The 23170-nt window shown below is 42.3% G+C and overlaps 1 protein-coding gene across 1 annotated transcript; it reads right to left on the reverse strand.

The window, feature by feature from the left end:
* Positions 1-10459: 10459 nt before the first annotated feature.
* LOC308174938 (palmitoyltransferase ZDHHC20-B-like) lies at positions 10460-19302 on the reverse strand (the record flags this gene model as incomplete). Its single annotated transcript, XM_080550049.1, has 13 exons — positions 10460-10503; positions 12872-12954; positions 13084-13170; positions 13301-13427; positions 13910-14039; positions 14671-14706; positions 15368-15488; positions 15868-15900; positions 16088-16157; positions 17059-17179; positions 17548-17642; positions 17910-17936; positions 19185-19302. 13 exons carry the CDS (start codon positions 19300-19302, stop codon positions 10460-10462), a joined length of 1092 nt encoding a protein of 363 aa, XP_080406175.1.
* Between the last annotated feature and the right edge of the window lie 3868 nt (positions 19303-23170).

Here is a 23170-nt window from a genome sequence, read left to right on the forward strand (position 1 = left end):
AAATCCTTCACTAGGTTTTCTGAATTACACGGTCTCCGTCAACAAATTACCAAACCCACTAGGGTGTGTATTTCTACTCAAACCACCATAGATCTCATTCTAACATCGGATGAGTCCAAAATCTCCAAGAGTGGGGTTATTGTATGTGGGCTAAGTGATCATTACATGATCTTTTGCACTCGTAAAAAACAAAAACCCAAGGCTGGCGGTCATAAAACTGTTACCACTAGATCCCTTAAATCCTATTCTAGTGAGGCCTTAAACCATAAACTGGAGAATCAAGACTGGTTTGATGAACTAAAATGCACACAGGTTGAAGAGGCATGGCTAGGTTTCAAAACCAAATTCCTAAATATTATTGACAGTATAGCCCCCATGAGAACCACCAGGGTTAAAACCCGATCGGAACCATGGATGAATTCGGACATTCTAAATGCTATGAAAGTCAGAGACCTAAAATGCTCTGAAGTTCAAAAATGCAAATCAAAATTAGTGAAACACTTAAACGAAGATCACAAAACCCACTTTGAGAAAATTAAAAAACAATGCAACAAACTATGCAATCAGGTAATTACCATGACCAAATCTGCTAAGAAAGAATACCTCGATAACAAAATCGAAGAAAACTTAAACAAACCACGTGACCTTTGGAAGCTACTTAATAGCCAACTAGGTTGCAGTCAAAAACTCAAAACCAGGTCTACAAACATCAGCATAAAATCTGGTGATTCTCTCCTTACAGACAAGCTGGATGTGGCTAAGTGCTTAAACACTTTCTTTACAACCATAGCCACTAAATTAGTTAACAATCTACCACCCCACTCAGGGCGTTATGGTGTAGAGCACATCCGTGAGTTCTACAATAAACTGGGTGTACGCAATGATGATTTTAAACTCTCCATGGTGTCAAACGATGAGGTGTTTAAAAAGCTAGGCGCTCTACACTCAGAAAAGGCCACGGGCCATGACAATATTCCAGCCAGATTTCTAAAAGACTCAGCTGCCTCCATTACCCCAATCATCACCCACATAATAAACCTCTCCATCAAACAGGGACACGTCCCCCTTGACTTTAAAATAGCAAGGGTAACCCCACTGTATAAAAAAGGAAGAAAATTAGACCCAGGCAACTACCGACCTGTTTCTATTCTTAATTCCATCTCGAAACTTATGGAAAAAATAGTTTATGAACAGGTCGATAGGTACCTTACCGAAAAAAAGCTGATGTATGAATTTCAATCAGGATTCAGAACATCCCATTCCACTGACACATGCCTTCTCTATTTGAACGACCACATCAACCATGAGGTGGACTCGGGCAAGTTCTGCGGCATGGTCATGCTGGACCTCCAGAAGGCCTTCGACACAGTAGATCACCACATATTGTTAGATAAACTGAAAGCAATTGGGTTCGATAGAACATCGGTGAGCTGGATGCAATCCTACTTAGAGGGGAGGGAACAGGTGGTTAGTGTGAACGGAACACTGTCCCCCCCCCTCCCAGTGACCTGCGGCGTTCCACAAGGAAGCATTTTGGGACCTTTACTGTTCCTAATATATGTGAATGACATGTCATCAGCATGTGATTGCAATTTGTTCCTGTTCGCGGATGACTCGGCTCTGCTGGTCTCTGACAGGGACATATTGCAGGTGGAAAAAGCGCTAAGCACTGAACTGAGTAGAATCTGCATCTGGCTAGCTGACAATAAACTATCAATACACCTAGGTAAAACTGAAACCATCCTATACGGATCCCCATCTAAACTCAGAAAGGCTGAAAATTTTAAAATAAAAGTGGGTAACATTAATATCACAAGAAAAGAGGATATTACATACCTGGGCTCCATCTTAGAGGCAAATCTTTCCGGAGATAAAATGGCAGCAAAAGTAATCAAAAAAGTGAACCATAGAACTAGATTCTTGTACAGGATATCCTCACTTGTCAGTAAAAACACACTGAGGACCCTATCAGGAGCTCTCATTCAATGTCACTTCGACTATGCCGTAACATCATGGTACTATAGAACCACAAAGGCCCATAAAACAAGACTCCAGACAGCCCAAAATAAACTGGTTAGGCTTCTGCTAGGCCTCAACCCAAGGACACATCTAACCGCTGCTCATTTTTTGAGCCTTGATTGGCTACGAGTAGTTGACAGAGTGCAGCAGCTTGCACTGGGCCTGGTCTTCAAGATACGCTACACCACAAAGACACCCAAGTACCTGTCAACATACTTCCAAAAAGTGAACAACGTCCACACATACAACACCAGAGGAAGCTCCACGAACCACGTTCAACCGCGTTGCACCACAAACAAGGGGTTAAACTCGTTTGCAAACTATGCAGTAAAAATGTGGAACGCCCTTCCTATAATCTTAAAGGAGTGCAAAACACTGCCCACCTTCAAAACCACTCTCAAAAAACATTTACAGGAGGCTGCAATCCGTAACTGGACCCTCTAAATCAAAAATCAGATTAAAAGACCCGAACTACCCACTGTACATACTTTGTGTTTTGTCCCCCGCCCCCACCTGTGGTGTATGTCCCCACCTGTCCTACCCGCTGTACATACCTTATGTTTCGTTGTATTGTTCTTCCCATGATGGATGTGTGTTTATCTTGTAGATAGTAATAGTTATTTGTCTGTATTATCTTGTAGATAGTACTAGCTTTTTTGTCTGTCTTACATGTAACGATGAATTGAGAATCAAGGACCCCAATTGAAATAAGCCAGTGGCTTTCTTGGGTTTTTATCCTGTTAGTTGACCTTGTATGTAATATGTACTTTCTTGTACCTACTTCTGCAAATCTTCTAATAAAGTTTTCAATCAATCAAAAAAAAACAGTATAGGCTGCCCTGAACGAACTAGCTGTCTCCTTATACATACTGGAGGTGAGTTCTGCTACTTTCTTCGGAAGCACTTGGTTTTGTTTGAGCTCTGCTATTTCAACAGTTAGGTGTCATAACAGGTGCAGCTGAATTCAAGTTTGGTTTCTTGGTTGAAAACCCGAAACTTTCCAGGCTTGTCGACTCGGTCGGAAGCAGTGGCCTTTTTTGGGGCGGCATGATAGCTAGCTACTGAATGTTTTCTTCTCAATAATCGTGTTTTCACGTTCGCAAGCTCTCAACGATCATATTCTGCTGTTGCACAATATTCTACTGCGCCCCATAGTGTCTTGGTGGTAAAGTGCAGGCAGTCAAAGGCATACTGTCATTCACAGGAGATTAATGCTGGTGCGCGTAGTTCTTTTGGAAAACGTGTTTATTTTAGAATATTTATCATATAAATAAATATAAATAATACTCATTACATTGACATTCATGATCAAATAATGGTTGTGGTAATGTATTATTAGCGACCCCCACAGATGTATGATTCTACTGCTTTCATGGGAGCTCAGACCTTCCTTATGGGAGCTCAGCTCCCATTGGCTCCCACATAACTCGAACCCTGGATATCTATACTAGCACAGATCATAGATATCTACATAGACATTATGTATGGATATCTATTACTGACACAGATCATAGATATCTACATAGATATTATGTATGGATATCTATACTGACACAGATCATAGACATCTACATAGATATTACCTATGGATATCTATACTGACACAGATCATAGATAGACATCTACATAGATCTTCCATATGATTCAGATTGCTTAATAGGACTAGGTGTTACAATCCCTGAAGATTCAGCACGCAACTTACCTGGGTGGGTGTGAAGATGACCCCTTGGGTGGGGTTGAATTCGGTGAAGACCACTATGACCAGTATGACACATCCTCAGTTGTATGCCCCCGCCACATAAGGTGTTTCGGCCTTTATAACAAGACACCCTCGGGCCGAGGCAGGCCCACCACAGGCTGATCAGACCCGGGTGTGTGTCATATGGTGACATTGTGTGGTCATTTGACAGCCCACACTGTCTCCTTTCGTTTCAGCCACAGCCAGTGACTGCTCCTTTCGGCGACAGCGGCAAGTTCATTATCTGCCTTCCGTTGGGCCTGCCCTCTGATGCCTACTCCCTTCAGGAGCCTTGTGGTGGAACTGTCTAGAAAGCCCCTGCATCCCACCTCCACTGGACACACCTTCGCATTCCAGCTTTGGTCCTCTGCTTCAGTTGCCAGATCGGACATCCTTTTCCTTTCGTATGCCTCGTCGATGGCATCCTCCCAAGGAACCGTCAGCTCAACGTTGAGGACACGCTGGCAGGAGTTGGACCAGAGGACCAGATCTGGGCGCAGGTTGGTCACTACGATGTGGGATGGGGAGGTGAGCCTCTGGCTTAGGTCGACACGCGTTTCCCAATCCCTGGTTGCATTCAGTGGACCTGCGTCTGGAAGTGAGGAGTTAGTCCGCTTTTTCTCTCCTTCCCGGATGAAGGATGTTGGGTGTGGGAAAGTGGTTTGGGCATTTAGGGGCATGGAGTTGGTTGTTACTCTCTTGTACTCTTGTACACTCCCTTGAGTTGGGCTGGTCTTACAACCCACCAGGATGTGTTTGAGGGTTGCCTTGGAGACAGGCCGGATCTTCTCCAAACCAGAGATGTAGGTTTGTTGGAGAGGGAAGGACATCATTATGTGGCTCTCGTGATGAAACTTAGCCTGTTAGAATCCATGTTCCATATCTCACTCCATGTGATTTTCCTCCTCTCTACGCCATCCGGCCTTGCTGGGGTTGGGAGACTGCTCTGGCACACCTGTCTGCTTCTTCCTGGTGGCGCACCTTCTCCACCACCAGTTGCCGGCGTTCAGTTGGAGTGGCCTTTTGCCATGCTGGTGTTGTTGCTCCCAATAAAACAACACCAACATTATCTATGGATATCTATACTGGCACAGATGGCTCGGGTAGCGAGCGGAATTATGAATGCCTGTATATTTAATTGATTGTTTCGGGTGCAATTTAGCTAATATGCGTTTGTATTTATTGATCGTAAACTAGTTGTAATTAATTATATGTACAGTATCTATAGGTCATATCTATCTATCTATCTATCTATCTATCTATCTATCTATCTATCTGTCTATCTATCTATCTATCTATCTATCTATCTATCTATCTATCCATATAACATCAGTCTCCTGTTTCCCTTGGAAACATTTTGAACAAGTCATCCATGTCTACGGTATTTGTTATTGATTTCTCATGGGCCAAGATCACCAAATTCCTCTTTCTTTCCTGTAACGGTAATGGTACGACGATAGGGAGTTGACTTGTGACAGTGTGGAGAAGGAACTCTCACATGATGCTGAAGAAACAGCAATTGCTGTTACATACAATTTATGCAACACAGGAAAAGCTTCCTTATACTCCTGTAGGGGTTTACACATAATGGACAGGTCTGTTTCATTTGGACATTTCTTGACCAACACTGGTTCTGCAACAAGAATTTTCCAGATTCACGTCATCTGCCGCAGTGTCAGCAAGCACATGCAGAGGGCGCAACAAGGTAGATTCTAGGAATGCAGTAGTACAAGACTGGATATGGCTGTCATTAGGACCACATTCTACTTGGAAAATCTGTTTTCCATTTCTGAAATGTCCTGCCCTGTCAAGGATGTTGAGCAGGGATCTTTTCACAAGGGGTGATGGTGAGATCATAGGACCCACAGTTGAGAGCACAACACTTTCCCCAAGGTGTTTACCCAATGTTCTCCTTTTCTTTGGAGGATGTGAATCATCCCCAGCAGTAGAACTTGACCTTTGAGTTCTACTTCTAACGGAAGAAGGTCATATTTTTATTGAGTGATAAAGAAATAAAATGTGCACACACACACCCTTTCAGTAATGTTAAAATCAAGGTTATGTCCTCAATTTATCATAGTGGGATGCAGTAAAATATAGTAATCTTTTGACCTGAGTGATACTGTCTGTAACCTATCCCCCTTTTCACACCCTAAACCTGGCCTTTGTAAGATGATAGGTGCCATGTCAGAGACTTGTAATACCATATCACTGAGGTATAAAATATGTGAGCTAGAGACAGCTCGCTCGCTTTTCATCCTGCTGATCCATCGACCAGAGCTGACCCCTCTCTATAACATCATCAGAGTAGGAATGCTGTAAGCTGTATGTAACTTTGTTTGAGTAAATAGTCTAACTCAGAAGCTTTACTCGTGATATATTTCAACCAAGTACCTTATACATGAAAAAATCCTACAGCATAACAAAAAAAAAAAAACGGAGAAAAAAGCCAAATCTGATCATTCCGCACAGAACTAAAAAAATAGACTGGACAACATGTTTGGCACCCTCAAGTTAATATTCGGTAGCACACCCTTTGGAAAAAATAACTGATATCAATCGCTTCCTGTAATCATGAATGAGTTTCTTACACCTCTCTATTAGAATTTTGGACCACTCTTCTTTTGCCAACTTCTTTAGCCTTCTCTCAACTGCTGTTTTGAGATCGCTCCATGGGTGTTCTATGGGATTTAGATCTGGACTCATTGCTTGCCACTTCAGAACTCTCCAGCACTGTCTTAAATCATTTCCGTTTGCTTTTTGAAGTATGCTTTGGGTCATTGTCCTGCTGGAAGACCCATGACCTCTGACGGAGACCCAGCTTTCTGACATTGGGCCCTACATGGCACCCCAAAATTATTTGGTATTCTTCAGATTTCATGATGCCATGCACACAGTCAAGGCATCCAGTGTCAGAAGCAGCAAAGCAGCCCCAAAACATCTGTGAACCTCCACCATGTTTGACTGTAGGGACCGTGTTCTTTTCCATGAAGGCCTCATTTCATTTTCTGTAAACACTACAATGATGTGCTTTACCAAAAAGCTCTATTTTGGTCTCATCTGTCCACAGGACGTTCGCCCAGAATGATTTTGGTTTCCCCAGGTAAGTTTTGGCAAACTCCAGTCTGGCTTTTATGTCTGTGTCAGCAGTGGGGTCCCACTAGGTCTCCTACCATAACGTCCCATTTAATTAATATGGCGATGGATAGTGGGAGCTGACACTGTTATACCCTGTGTCTGCAGGTCAGCTTGAATTTGTTTGGAAGTTGATCGTGTTTTTTTTTATCCACCATTCGAACAATCCTTCGTTGCAATCTTTTATACATTTGTATCTTCCGTCCACGTCCAGGGACGTTAGCTACAGTGCCATAGGATGTAAACCTCTTAATGGCGTTCCGCACAGTGTAGACAGGAACATTAAGCTCTCTGGAGATGGACTTGTAGCCTTGAGATTGTCCAGATGCTTTTCCACAACTTTGGTTCTCAAATCCTCAGACTATTCTTTGCTCTTCTTACTTTTCTCCATGCTCAGTGTGGTACACACAGACACACAACACAAAGGTTGAGTACATTTTTCTCCATTTTAACTGGTTGCAAGTGTGATTTCTCTATTGTCAGCACCTGTAACTTGCCACAGGTGAGTTAAAATACAAATTAATAACGTATAAAGTAAAACAAATAATCATTCAAAAGTTCATTAATTGAGTCTTTCAATACACTGAAAACAGCATTTATTGTTAAGTGTCCACAGTAATACATTATAGATTAATCTATAAAATAAGAACATTTAATTGATTTAGACATTTAAAAAAATTGTGCAAACCTTTTCTAATCGAGTACATTACAAAAATCACCAAACAACCAAAACTGGCCGGCAGAGTAAGTACAAATATTGTGAGAAAAATACTAAGCATGCAAACATGGATTGAATAAAAAATACGATAAGATATTAATTTAAATAACAGTAAATTGGTCCATGATTTTGTGAATATAGAATGTAGCACAAAATACATCGCTATGGCCTATTAGGAATGTAAAAAATATATTTAAAAAATATTAGGAAGTTATAACCTCATGATGCTCTCACTCGGCATTATTCCACCCAATGGTGTAACTCCAATGGATATGTTTCCTGAAAGCACACATCTTTCAAACGACTCTTCCAAAACCACATGGATCATAGTCAGTAAGAAATTGAGAAACCTGATAACAAAAATACTGTTAAATCAACATGTCCAGTTGTCTGGGTTAGATACGATCCTGAAAGAAGGAATCACTCAGTTATGATGATATGATGACGCCTAACTCCACCCTCCTCTTGGTGGTCTGTCAGCATCCTGACATAGAAAACACCATGTATATGTTACGGTACATGTGGGAATACGGTACATGTGGGAAAACTAGGATTAGGGTTAGGTGCTACGTCCACTTGGTACATGCTGGCATGTCTAACCCTACCCCTAACCTTAACCGTAGCACCCTAGCACCTAACCCTAACCCTAGTTTTCCCACATGTACCGTAACATATACATGGTGTTGTACAGTATACTGGTAACAGCACCCCTCATAGGGTCTGCACATGGACATTAGCCTATCAACACATCTGGTACAGTACTATACATTAAAAACTGCCATACATGTTCACTCCCAAGAGAACAATCAAATAAAGATAACAATTAGCTGTAACCACACCATGATCATCACAATTATCAGAGAGCAGCATTTTGTCATTGAAAATGTTGTGCTTTTTAAACGTTGTTCCCTTTTTCTTCAACTTAAAACCCACAACAGACATTGTTAAATCCACATCAGATTGAAACGACAGAAGTTGAACGAACAGGTGAGCTTCGGACAAATTCCAACAGAAATAATGATGCGTAATCCATAAAGATTGACCTCTACTTTTTTACACACCGTTTCACAGGAAAGTGAGATGAATTGTCTGATGTGAAAAGTCTCCCTCTTGCAAATATGACAGGGATAGACACAGATATAAACAAACTGTCCCCCGTCTTCATACAACAATTGGAAAAAAAACACACCTAAAAGCAACGATGGAAATACAGGCAACAGATTAAAACATAAGAGAAAAATACTGTAGCAATTTAGCCGAAGATGTAAAAACAAATACTTCATGCTGTGCAATAATTATGAATTCCCAAAGTATCACAATCACCCCTTTGCAATCGATGTATTTATTACAGAATCTACCTGTGCATTTACTCAGGGTCAAGTCCTAATTTGAGATAGGAGTACTTGGCTCAAAACGTCACATACATTGCGACATGCATTGACGTCTGGAGTTACTAACGTTCTAACTAACTTCGAATTGGGATCTTATGTCTGTTTGTTACTTTGAAATTGGTCTGAGAAAAAAAGCCCCTCAAAGCTTAAAATTGTAAACATGTCCTTCATTCCATAAATACACTCTCACAGTTCCAGATTCATCCATCTAGATTGTAAACCCAAATCGCCCTATGCCATGTTTAACCATTTACCATAGCATTTACTATGACACTGTGACTGCACTAAACCCTTGTCCTTCCATGCAGCTAAAATTCTGAGCAACTGAAGTGAAGGCACAATGCATGTGAGACTAATGATGGTGTACAGTGGACCAGAAGTGGATTAAGGGAGACATGGAGGGTCCTATAAAGCCTTGTTCCAGGTCCATACAAAACCAATGTCGTACAAAAATCAATGGGTATAATTAGCACCCTCAACTGAATGTAGATGTAAAGTGCTGAGGCATTACAATTTCAGCTGACATCACAAGCTTATCCCATTGGCTTTTGTGTTCTTAGGGTCATCAATCAAACCCAGAGTTTTGGGGGTAAAACAAAATGAACGCCATTCCCTTTCACTAATAAGCTGCGTTAGAATAAATATGCAGATGGGTTTCTTTCTGTTTATATTTGTATTGCTTACTATCTGACGCCAGAATCCATGTAATCAACTGTGATTGAATAGGGGCTTAAACTCAGACACTGAATACTGACAAGTTTCGTATATTGTAAATTATATTCCTCCTCTTATGCACACTTCTTCATTATGCACATGACAATGTAATCAAAACAGAACAGAACAGAACATAACAGAAATAACCTGACCTAGTGCAAAAAGTTAACTTTTTTGGCTTGTGAAACAAAGCAGTCACAGAAGTTAATTAATTGTTAATAAAAAAATAAAAATGTTGGTGGTGTTGGTGGCAAGACAGCAGAGGCCATGAAAAATGTTTTTTTTTGGTCCAGGGTAAGGTGATGATAGAGGATGGTTTCCATGGAGACGGAGATGCTGGTGGTTTAAGAGCATCACAGAGGATGGGTCAATTGTCTCTTGGCAGATGTCTGACCAGGCCGGGCGAGGCACCTGAGGGGATCAGGAGACAATATAGGTCATCAGCTTCCTCTCAAGCATGCACACACACACAGACACACACACACCACACACAACACACACCACACACACCACACACACCACACACACACACACACACACACACACACACACACACACAAAATCAATTTGTTTATGTCACATAGCGCATACAGTTGTAATTGACACAGTGAAATGCTTTGGGATCTTGTTCCATGCTCAACAACAGCAGTCAGTAACAAACAACAATGCAATAATAATAATTTTAAAATGCACGCTTACGCACACAAAAACAGACGAATGAACAATTCCCTAAGGCTTACCTGTCTACGACTCATTCTCCATGGTGACACTGACTGTCTGGAGTCCCTCTGAAACACAGAGATGAGAGGTCACAGAGGACTAAACTGAGCTAGGTGTGGCGCAGATTTGATCATCATCAGATTTCGCACACCCACAAAAGAGACCTCTAGTGAAATTATTATTAAAATTATCTAGTGCAGGGGTGGCCAACCCGCGGCTCGCGAGCCGCATGTGGCTCTTTGCCTGTCTCTGTGCGGCTCTTTAATCCATTCATTAAAAGTGCGTGGCTCGCTCTCTGTGTCTCAATAGGCGTCGTTTTGGTATGGCAATTCATGGCACTCGCCATACCTGGCTTAACATTTTTTAAAATCTGAAACACGTTTAGTCATGTTGGTGATTTTATCCACTACACACAACGGTAACTCAAAACCTCCCGGCTCCATCTCACCCCACTAGCCAAGCGCTGTAGTGGAGCACAGGGTTGCCAGACGGGATTGACAATTTCCAGCCCAACCAGTCTAAAAGCTGCCGAATCCACCCGTCCAGAGTGACCAAAAGTAGGCCTATCTGGCAACACTGGAGCGGGACATCGGTTCCTCAATAAACAAGCCACGAATAACTTTAATGTTAAAACCTTGTCCACGATTCTCGTTCATTCAGGTGTGTTAAACAAACTGTATAAATTCCATTTACATAATGTTGGTTCAAATGTAACATATTAATGAACAAGTTCATGTCATGTTCTGTCAGTACAAACATGTTCTAATGTTATTTTAGTGAGTTCGCTAGTTAGCGAACATTAAAGATTACAAGAGCTAGTTTACGTATGTCAACAATGTCTCTATTCTCAATAATTTCAGTAATAATTGTACCAAATTGGGGCCAGTAACACTGACTTGTGTGTGAGTAAGTTATATGTGTGTGCAAGCATGTTTTTTGATATTATCAATCGTCTCACTTTTACTAGGTGAGCTGATAAAACAAATATGCCAGGGGAAAAAAGGAAAATGGACATAAAGACCTCTTTTGGTCAAAGGGCAGCAGAGACAAGTACAGGGACACAGGTGAGGTCTAAACAGGTGACAGGGACAGGGACACAGATGAGGTCTAAATCTAGCGTTTTAACAGTGCAGTTCGTTTAGAGTTGAGAATAGCTAAATCTGTTATGTTTTGTTTCTAAGGAGAACCAGTCTGCCTGCTAGGAAAGATGTAGGCTACTACCTGCATACTGTAGTTGTCTCCTTTATTCATTACCTTAATGTCACATAAGTAAATTATATAGAAACAACTCACCAAAATTGACTATTGCACAACTGTTTTGAAAAAAAAAATCCACCGAGGGGGTCAACCCCCCCCACTCAGACCTTGCCATACCTTGGCTTTTGCTGAAATGATACCACTGGTCTCATAGCCTATTGGAAATGTATTGCGTGTGTGTGTGTGAATGAGCGCTTTTGTGAGCCCGCATGTATGATGTGGCTCTTTCTGGTACCCCAACAATTTTTTGTGGCTCTTATAGGGCTTTCACACCGGCAAAGAACCGTGCCGGTTCGCGTTCGCGAACCAAGTCTGGAACCGGACGGCGCGTTCAGACCGAAGCTCAATTGGTTCGGAACCTGAAAAGTTGGTTCGCAGCGGGCACCAAAAAATAGTGGTTCTCAAGCGCGAACCAAAACGTAGAACAGTCACGTCGTCAGTGGGTGTGTCCTATTCTAGGCTGCAGAGACCAGCAAGGAGGAAGTAGACAAAATGTAATCTAATCAAAATCTAATCATTAGTGATCAAAAACAATATCAAAAGTGTCATTATTCTCTCTATCTTCCTCACATGCTCAGCAAACACACACACGCACACGCGCGCGGACATGCGCGAACGCGAATTTCGTAAGCCATTTCTATTCCAGTAATGGAGCAGCTGATTAGTAAAAGAACGCATATAGAAAGTGTATTTTGTTTTGTTTCACAGTTTATTTCAGATACTGTAGTAGTGGAAGATATTATCCTCTTTTCCAGTGAAGTAGCTGCCATCTAGTTGTGAATTGTTTTGTTTATCCCGCCCCTTCATCACCCAGCGTTGATGACGTGGATGGTTCAGGTTACACTGGTATGAACGCGGGCTCATTCGCCAGACAGCACCAAGGTTCAGAGGTTTCCGAACGCGAACGCGAACCGGCACGGTTCTTTGCCGGTGTGAAAGCCCTATTAGTCTCCGACTGGTTGGCCACCCCTGCTCTAGTGTCTCACCCTGGATAAATAAAGGTTAAATAAATACAATCTTTGTACTTAAGGATTAGCATTAGCATTAGCAAGGATTAGAACAGCATAGTTGTTTGGTCTGGAGTGTGATCTGAAGATCAGTGAGTCTGCTTAGCGCCAGGCTCAGACCAACCCTTTGAAATGATTGAGGGCTACTTGACATCACAAGGTTGACACGTACCAGGGTTCTCTTTGCCATTGTCCTCACTATGATTTGTGTTGTTGCCAAGGTGAGGCTTGGGGTCCGCCTGGACGTCAGCAAGGCTGTTAAAAGTAAAAGCCGGGGGTTAATAACAACCATTGAAAGGAAAAGGTTTATGAAATCTGTACACATCATCCGATCAAGAAAAACTCTGGTCCTTGAAGCCTGATTGTGAACAGAGCATAAGTTACCCTTTTCCGTTGGGCTGGACAATGGCGTTCGCCCGCTCAGGGTCTATGTGCACCAACCGGGTATCAAAGCTGTGACCATCACCCAGACTGATCAAGAGAAAGAGAGAGAAAGAAAAGAAAGCAATGTTTGCCAAGGTTAGTGCTGAAATCATTGTAAGATTGACAGCTGTTCTTCAACGACAATAGAATCGGCTCTGAATGGCTTTTGCGCCCTCACCTGGTGTAGATAGGAAACATCCAGTACTTCTTCTGCTCTCCAAAAACCTCCGCCACATTTCTACAGAAACCCAAGGTGAAGCCGTGTTTATCGGAGCCATTGCCGAAGACAGGAGCCCTGAAAGCCTCTGAAAGATGGAGAATACAGATGTAGTACAACTACCATCACTTTAGCACTTTATTACTTTATTCTACTACTTTAAAAAATAAAAAATATTACCATACGTATTTTACTTTATTCTATTACTGTCGATTTTGTATTCTGTCAAAAGAACCTGAACCTAAGAATTTTACTTTGTGTACCCGTACATTGGATGTAATAAAAGCAATTCTGATTCTGAATAGGTCAACTAATTGCAACAACGATATCAACACAGTCAAACAGTCTGTTACAACTTACAACAACAATAATAAACCAACAGTCAGTCATGGGCAGACGAGATTTTAACTGATGCCATGTTTGTTAACATGTCCTATTTGTCACATAGATTTTGAGCAACAGTATATTTGGGAGTGTAATGTAAATGTCTCTTGCATGATAACTGTTTTGCGGCGTCATGTTTGTTGGGCTATGTTGAGGTATGGCGAGGTGAGGCAGAATGGGAGCTACCTATGGTGGTCCTGTTCTTTCCCACAAGCCATAGATGGTAGCTGAAAAGCGACAGGATGCTGATGAAGAACATGGTCGCCACGAAAAACAGAAACAAGACGTGGAATTTGGCGTGAGTGTCAAGCTGATTCTGAGGGAAAAGAGAGAGAGGAGAGCCATTAATGTTTGTCACTCTTAATCAAAGCCATAACAACATTCACCTCCTGCTCAGAGTAGACACACTGTTCTGGCACATCCCCCATCAGCCAATGATGCAGTACTGTACATGACCTTATTCTGGAGTTACAGCAGCCCTACACCACTGCTCCAGCAGGTACCATGTACACATTACAAGCCCATGGTTGTTTGTGAGCTCAAAATGCTAAATACGAAAATGCTAAACAACCAATCCTGTCCCCACTTGACTTCCCCACTCCCCCACAGTTGGCAAGATGACACTGGACACTGTCACAAGCAAGGCAGCATTTGACACAGGCCAGGACAGAGGCCTAGTCTTAACCCACAAGGAGGAACAGGCAACAGCTTATGTTAACGTTCGACACACACTACAGAGAATCCTTCACTAGTGGTCTGCATGAGGGACAAAAGCCTTGTGAATGCCATTACGAGTGGAGCTTAACTGTGCTCTCCGTAATCCAATATAGCTTTCCTTCACAGGATTCATGACACCTCAGTCTCACACCATTAGTGGCAAAACCGCACACAAAGTGTCTTTTTCACTAAACAACAACCACAACGACGACGACAGTATTGCATTTTACCTCAGGACATTCCTCTGCAAATCTCCTTCGACAAAGCTTAAGACAAGCGTTAGAAACAGATGGGTAGTTAGAGGTGAAGTTAAAGGTGTCGTGTTTGTTAAACAGATGGACAGGCAGACAGAACTCAGAAATCAGCAGCACAAGCTCTGCAAAAATGGCATTATGCAGACTATTCCAGTTTGAAGTGTTTTGTTACTTTGAGGTGATTCTACTGTGATTTATTTGGTGGCATGCTAAAATACGATTTACCACTACCATTACCATTAAACAGAAATAGTAGTCGCTGTAGCAAAGGGAACATACCTACGAACATACCTACGTAATCTGGTCGGTAGACTATTGTCTAGTAGGTAAAATGTGGTTTATTCGTAATTTGGAGGTACAAGAGGCTAGGAGCCTGAATATCTTCGATGAGATAAATCAGTTTGTGGGCGTGTGTGTGTGTGTGTGTGTGTGTGTGTGTGTGTGTGCGTGGGCGTGTCTGTGTGTGTGTGTGTGTGTGTGTGTGTGTGTGGGCGTGTGTGTGTGTGTGTGTGTGTGTGTGTGTGTGTGTGTGTGTGTGTGTGTGCGTGTGTGTGTGTGTGCGCATGTGTGTATACAGTGCACGTGTACAAGAGGGAGAAACACACCCAGCTTAGAAAAAGGAGGAGGTTAGATTGTGTGTACTTACTGAGGAGGTTAGATTGTGTGTACTTACTGTCCAGAATCTGATAAAATACTGCAGGACGGTGGCGGCGATGAATACACAATACAGCATGGAGTAGGCCAGGAACAATACAAAGAACTTGTAGTTTGAGAAACCAACACAGTTATTCACCCTGAGAGAGAAACAGAGGGCGGGGAGGAGAGGAGAGAGATTAAACACCTGACTGTGCTGATCTGTCCACATTATTATATTATATTATATTATATTATATTATTCTATTCTAGAATCAAGCAATGAAAGAGACCAGAGAAATATAGTTCCAGGGAAGCCATTTGATCTGATTTACAAGAGTGAGTTGATAAGATAGGATCGTATTAAAAGGAAAATCAAACATGCTGATTGTACCAGGAAGAAACAAATGCTCTCCAATCATGACTTGGCGTTTTCAAGCTTGGCATAACTTGATCACATGAATGTTTATGACACTATGACCTAGTGGGTGGAGAATGGCTAACTGTCTATACTTGGGGAAATTAAGTGAGATGACATACCATGGACAGTGATGATCCATCTTCAACACACACCTGAGAGAGAGAGAGAGAGAGAGAGAGAGAGAGAGAGAGAGAGAGAGAGAGAGAGAGAGAGAGAGAGAGAGAGAGAGAGAGAGAGAGAAATAGCACATGACAGCACGAGAAACAAAAGGAGAGGAGAAAGTATTACAATAGAGTTGAGGCACAACAGGCCATGGTGCATGAGACAGAACCAACTTACATCTCACACGTGGAGCAGTGATGGCAGCGGTCAGGTTTGATCAGCTGACAGTGGTCACAGTATCGGATGGCTGTGGAGTACACACCAGTACACAATGATCAATCAACACCATTTAGCCAACCAAGGATTTCGAGACATAGTCTTCAAATAAAAAATAAGACCAGATCTTTAAAATAAATCTTGCAAAACTAAATAAGCAAAAAATAAGCCTAGATTTTCCTTTAGTGACGTTGATGGAATACCCCCCAGGTTAGGAATACTACCAGGTGTGTTTGTCGTCCAGCCTCTCCTATTGTGTTCGTGTTGCCTCTATGTCTTTGAGTCAGACAGCTGTCATTACTGGGCTCATCACTTACATGGTTGTTGTTACGGATATCATAAAGTTTGTATAGGCTTGGATGTTACATAGTAACACAGAACCTTGCTAAGGGACATTTAATCAGTTAACCAATTGAAAAAATGTGCAACTTTAATTATGAATATCTCTTAAACGTGATATATATATACCGTATATTCTGTGTTCTATTGGATTCGGTTTCGGTGACTGGGAAGGCCACTGAAGAACACTGGACTGAACATTGCATTGTTCATGAAACCAGTGAGACAACATTTGTTTTGTGACATGGTGCATTATCATGCTGGAAGTAGCCATTAGAAAATGGGTACATTGTGACCATGAAGGGATGTACATGGTCAGCAACAATACTCAAATAGGCTATGGCATTCAAGTAATGATTGATGGGTATAAATGGGCTCAAAGTGTGCAAAGAAAACATTCCCCACACCATTACACCACCTCCACCAGGTGTTCCTAATAAAGTGTTTAGTGAGTGTATTTATGTAAATAATAAGGTGCTACGCTGCCAATAATGACCACTGCCAGCTCATTGCCATAGTAGTGCCTTTTCTAAAGCCTTTAGGAGCTGGAGTCTTCTGGGCGAAAGGGGGAAATGTGGCAGTGGCTCTCTCACCTCCTGACCCAGTGCGAGTGTACACAGGCAGTTCTCTGGCCACTTTCTTTAGGAGTTCCATCTGCGCCTCTGGACGCTCCTCCTTCTCATACTGCTCCTTCTCCACTTTGGGCAAAGAGAACTGACAGGGGGAGAGGGAGAGGGAGAGAGAGGGGGAGAGAGAGGATGACATCAAGTAGGCCTTTATAAATATAGCCATTTATGTATCTATAAACTCACCTAAAAAGTAATATCTCTCTTTCTCTCAGCACACACACATGCGGGCGCGGGCGCACACACACACACACACACACACACACACACACACACACACACACACACACACTCTCTCTCTCTCTCTCTAGGTTCTCTGATCCCTGCTCCAATGTGAACATGTGCTGTAGTCTAATCACAGAGTGGGCTTGGAGAAAGGCCACACCCTGCCTACTCTGCTGCCCTTGTGGCTTTGTGGCGGAGCATCAGGGTAGCCTGTACTCCTCTCACACGTACCGCTTTAGAGGGGTTGGCGGGCCTGCTGCCGATAGTCTTCCAGTAAGACCAAATAAACATGATGAAGAAGCAGTGAAAGGCCACCAGGTAAATGACTGTTGGAAAGAGGGAGCAAGAACAAGAGTCACTCTCTTCATACAGCTTTAATACAATGCAGTTCTCTGAGTCCAATCACATCTCGCCAGCCCATATACGTATATACACACATACACATATGACTGTTCTCTGAACAAGATGGTATATAGAGAGAGAGAGAGAGAAAGAGAGAGAGAGAATGAGTAGCTTATATTGAAACAATATTGTGTGAGTTTAGAACAATCTTTGGAACATGCGTGCACCAAAGGACTGTAAACATGACTTACTTTGTTCCGCACTATTTTGGATTGTAACTGTGAGAGAGAGACAGAAGAGTACACAGAGAGAAGAGTGGTTAAATTAAAGAGGGCCTCTGATGAATGTGTCTGAGATACAGTACTACTCTCCTGACTGACCCCCTCCTTCTTTCACCACACAACAGCAGCCTGGCACTGCCAGTGGGGGACCCACCCATCAGAGAGAGCTTTGTTTGTCCCTGCTGAAGGGATGCCCCTGACTATGGACACTGACTGGCTGACAGACGCATACCATGGTACCATCAGCCTCAGCCCCGAGGAATCAGGCAGTAACTGACAAGAGTGTGATAAAACAAAAGCATGTTCCCCTGTAACCCTCTGTACGAGACCAGAGAGTGGGCTAATGTGTGTATCTGCAGGGCTCTCAAGTCTCACGCATTGGGCGTGAGACACACGCATTTCAACCCGTTCACACGCCACATCTTGTCTCACGCCCAATGCGTGAGACTTGAGAGCCCTGTATCTGGGAAGAGCGACCTATAGAGTAACTTATTTGGCATGGTATCTATTGGCAAAAAAGTTAAGAAAACCATTATGTTCTGTATGTCTAAAACTAGAGCAAGTCATCAATTAAAATAATAAGGGTTAATTTTCTTTACCTTCCCATTTTGATGGCAACTATGTAGCCTAGAGCTGTTTCATATACCTCTAAACTACTGTACCTATCATTGTCATGTTTTATATCATGTTTTTATATCACTATTTGCACTTCTGGTTAGATGCTAAACTGCATTTCCTTGTCTGGTACTTGTACTCTGCAATGACAATAAAGTTGAATCGAATCTAATCTAGAGGCAATAGAAAGAATCACACAAATGATTACAGCAGGTTATGGCACTCTTGGCTCCATAGTATGTCAAGGTGAAAAGCATTTAATGAAAGGAGTCAGAAATACTGATCACAGATCTCACTACAAAATGAAAATCACTTCTTCTCTCCCAATTTGGAAAAAAAAGGACATGGAGTTTCCTGTCAATTCATTTGTATCCTCTCTAACCAAAGTGTGACAATATGACAACAGCGAACGATCACGACTAATGTCCTACTACAAATTGAAACACTTGTGGACTAGATAGATCAATTACTTTAGTTTCCAGACATTGTCGAACTGATTTCTTCAGATTTCCCCATCCAGCTGGGCTCCCAACCACCCAAGCTGTCACAGGCAACTTTGTTTCAATCAGGAAACACAACCGCAACAACCTCCACCCCCCCTCTCCCCAAAAAAAGACATGTTGTACTTACATATACACAGCTCCACGACGTACGCATAATAAGACCAACCCACGACCAGGTTGATAAAAATCACAGGTATCCACGCCAAAGCCCGCTGACAGCATCTTAGTACATGCCAGGGCGCCATCTTTAATCCGCCTGCGGGAAATAGGGTCGTGACGTCAGAGCGCCTTGCTTGAACAAAGAGCGCCTCTTCTCTTCTCCATCAGATGAAATCACCACCGCACATCTGTACAGCTGTGTGTGTCCACTCCCCTGGAAAGAACAAGACATTCAACCGACTATTTATTATTATTATATTATTATTTTTCATGTTTTATAACCTGAAAGGATCAATCATTGTAGAGAGAAACGACTTAAGGTTACGAAATGCTGTACTTCGTTTTGGAATAATATTTTTTAAAGACATTCAACCGACTATTTATTATTATTATTATTATTATTATATATTATTATTATATTATTATTTTTCATGTTTTATAACCTGAAAGGATCAATCATTTTATAACCTGTTTTACCTGAAAGGATCAATCATTGTAGAGAGAAACGACTTAAGGTTACGAAATGCTGTACTGTACTTCGTTTTTGGAATAATATTTTTCCATCCCTGTACTCAGATCTAATTGATAACAGGTTATTCAGTTGCTAAAGAGCATTCCTGTGCTAAAGAGTAAAATGCAACTCTCCTCATCATGTAATATCTGTTAGCAACATAATCATCATCATCATCATCATCATCATCATCATCATCATCATCATCATCCTCAACTGCTTCTGATCTATTCTCCTTCTCTATGATCCAAGTGCATTTGGTTATTTTGCCAGCAGAGGGCAGCAGCACTATTGAAGACACAAAGAGGTCTGATATGGAGTTACAATGGGGTTTGTGAGTTTGAAAAATGTAAGCAGATTAAAACTTAGCTCTCTTTTCTGTGGATTTAGGTTCTGATAGGTTGGTTGAACATGGCACAAATGCTTAACCTTTGCCACTGGACTTGCTGCCCAAAGATTGCTATGTAATGTGACCTACTGCACTAGTGTTGAGCGATATAATACATATCCCTATTCTGACAACTGAGTGCATCAGTGGATGTGAGCTTCCCTCCATCCAGGATATACAGCAAACGAGAGTCTAACTAACAGTTACTTCTCCCAGGCGATCAGGCTCATAAACAAGCCTACTGTAGATGATTGACTATCATTCCCAAGCACACTTCATGTATACAGACTACCTACATCTTAAACTCACCCACCGTCACTGTTTTATTTACTATTTGTACTGCTAATTGTATCCTGTCGTATTTGTCACATATGTCCTGTACTATTGTTACTTTTTTTTTTTTTTTTATCTTGACTTAAGCCTTTTGCCTTATTGTCTTGTGCTGCAATGTCAGGAACCGAAGCCTAAGAATTTTACTGTCTTACACTTGTGTCATGTGAAACTGTGAAACAATAAAACTTGAAACTTGAAACTTGTAGGATAATGTTTCAGGAGGAAGAATGAAGGGTGACGGAAAATCTATAGAGAATTGGGCCGGCTGTGGTGCAGGAGGTAGAGCCGCCGTCTAATGATCGTGAGGTTGGCAGATCGGCGGTTCGATCCCTGTCTGGCCACATGTGGAAGTGTCCTTGGGCAAGACACTGAACCCTAAATTGCTCCCAGTGAGCGGGCCGGCGCCTTGCATGGCAGCTTGCCACCATTGGTGTGTAAATATGTGTGTGAATGGGTGAATGAGAGGCCGTTGTAAAGCGCTTTGGATGAAGGCGCTATATAAGTGCAGTCCATTTACCAATTGAATTTGGAGAATCAAAAAAGATTTCAAACAAAATGGACCTTTTATACATATTACTGACGATGTAATGTACCCCTCCAGGTGACAGGTGATCACGAGTCAAGCTTGACAGATAATAAATCTAATGTTTCAGGAGGGTGAATGGAGCGTGAGGTAAATAAAGAGAGAGCATAGTGCCATTCTGTAATCGAATTTTCCAAACAAGATTTCAAACAAAATTGACCTTTTATTCGTTTTACTGACGATGTAATGTACCCTGGGTGATCATCATAACATTGAGACAAGCTTGGCTTGTTGGAGGTAGATTGTTAACTAAATGTTTATTTGTGTATCTTTGTGTATATTCATGTGTGTGGATGTGCCATCTTTGGCATCTCGTCCTTGTGAAAAGTGAGGGCAAACTTTTGTTTGGTTTGTTATTTTAATGGAGTGGAATAGAGAAGTGAGAAGTGTTCTTTTGGGGAGAAAGAGAAAACCTTATTTTTCCCCCCAGAAAGATGGAGACAGCGGGGAGAGGCGGAGGGTAAGGGTAAAGTGATGGAGGAGAAAATTGTAAAGATTGTGAGGATTAGAATAGAGGGGCAGAGCAAAATAGAGATTAAGGAGAGGTGTAAATGTACACTGACAGGAAAGGGTGGAATTGTGTCTGACAAGGTAGGAGAACGGAAACAAGCTCTGAGTGAAGTGCATAATGAATCCCCTTTGGAATGGTGTGTGTGTGTGTGTGTGTGTGTGTGTGTGTGTGTGTGTGTGTGTGTGTGTGTGTGCATCCGTGCGTGTGTGCATACGTGCATGAGAGTAAGAGTGAAAATGTGATCTGTGCTTACATAGGATGGATGGAGATTCCCTAAGGGAGAACTGTCCAGCTCAGACAGGGCTGTTATTTACATAATGTGCAACTCAAGAACATTAAAGCTTCAATATTTCTAAAGTTCCACATCCTGCTTCATCCCCCTCAAATCCTAATTCCCTGGATATACATGGACAGGAATTTACCAGGAATGGTAAATGGTTCCATGTTTCATTCAATTGCATTGCTGTCTTGACTCTTGAATTGCTTGATTGTCACCCTCTCTGACGCTGATTTTGACAAACTGCTCAAGAGGAGGGACGGGAGTGAAGGGAGAGAGCATGTAATGTCATTATCTGGCTCACAGCACACTCCCGGGTATTTACAAGCCAACTCAGACACATGGCCAATACAGTACAAACATAATAAAACAGATACACATAGCCCTACGTAAATAACAAGGAAGTCATTACATTGTCCATTTCAGGCGGAAACACAGAGACACAAAACATTACAGAGATAAATAAATAAACAAATATCTAAAACATCACAAGACTGGCAGCGTGAAAGCTAGTTACAGGGTTGAACCAACAGAGTGAGAGGTGGAGACAGGGGAGTACGATCATTGAGACAGAGAGAGAGAGAGAGAGAGAGTAAAAGACGAGAGAGCTACGTATGTGTGTCTGGGGTGGGACGATGAGCCCCTGGCTCCGCTCCATCGCTGACGAAAGCTGCTTAGCCCCTCAGTTGCCATGGAGACCACCAGGAGCAGCCAGAGAAAAAGAGGCAGAGGGGAGGGGCCATGCGAGGGAGAAATAGAGGAGAAAGAGCTGGAGAGAGGGGAGAGACAGACAGACAGAGGGAAGGGTAGAGAGAAGGGAGAGAGAGAGAAAACACTGCAAGCAATTGAAGCAATAAAGCCAGTCTGCAGGGACAAAAAGAGAAAGGTAAGCAGAGAAAAAATAGCAGAGAGAGAATACAGAGAGAGGATATAAGAGGGGATAAATGCTCAGTCAGCTGACTGGGGTAGAGCAATTGAACAAGTGATAGGGAGATATAGAGAGAGAGGAAAATAGAAATACAAGATGGATGTACAGTCGGAGAGTAGTGAACCCCCGCCGTGCGACCCTCAGCCTCCTGGAAAAATAAGAAAAGGCTTCAAGCTGTTTGGGAAACGCAAGCCAGGCAGCATCTTCTCCATGCGCAGCAAAGGCGAGGGGAACAACAAGTCACCCATTGGGAGTAGCAAGACACTGGATGGATTAACAGACACCCCGACGGCAGAGTCGACGGAGCGGGAGCTGGAGAAGGAGCCGGAGAGGAAGCACGAGCAAGAACCAGAGGTGAGTCAGAGAGAGGAGGAGGCAGCAGCAGAGGAGACCCTGGATGATGATGACGATGATGATGCCGAT

This window comes from Nansenia antarctica, assembly GCF_963989245.1.
Source record: "Nansenia antarctica genome assembly, chromosome: 20".
Taxonomy (NCBI): domain Eukaryota; kingdom Metazoa; phylum Chordata; class Actinopteri; order Argentiniformes; family Microstomatidae; genus Nansenia; species Nansenia antarctica.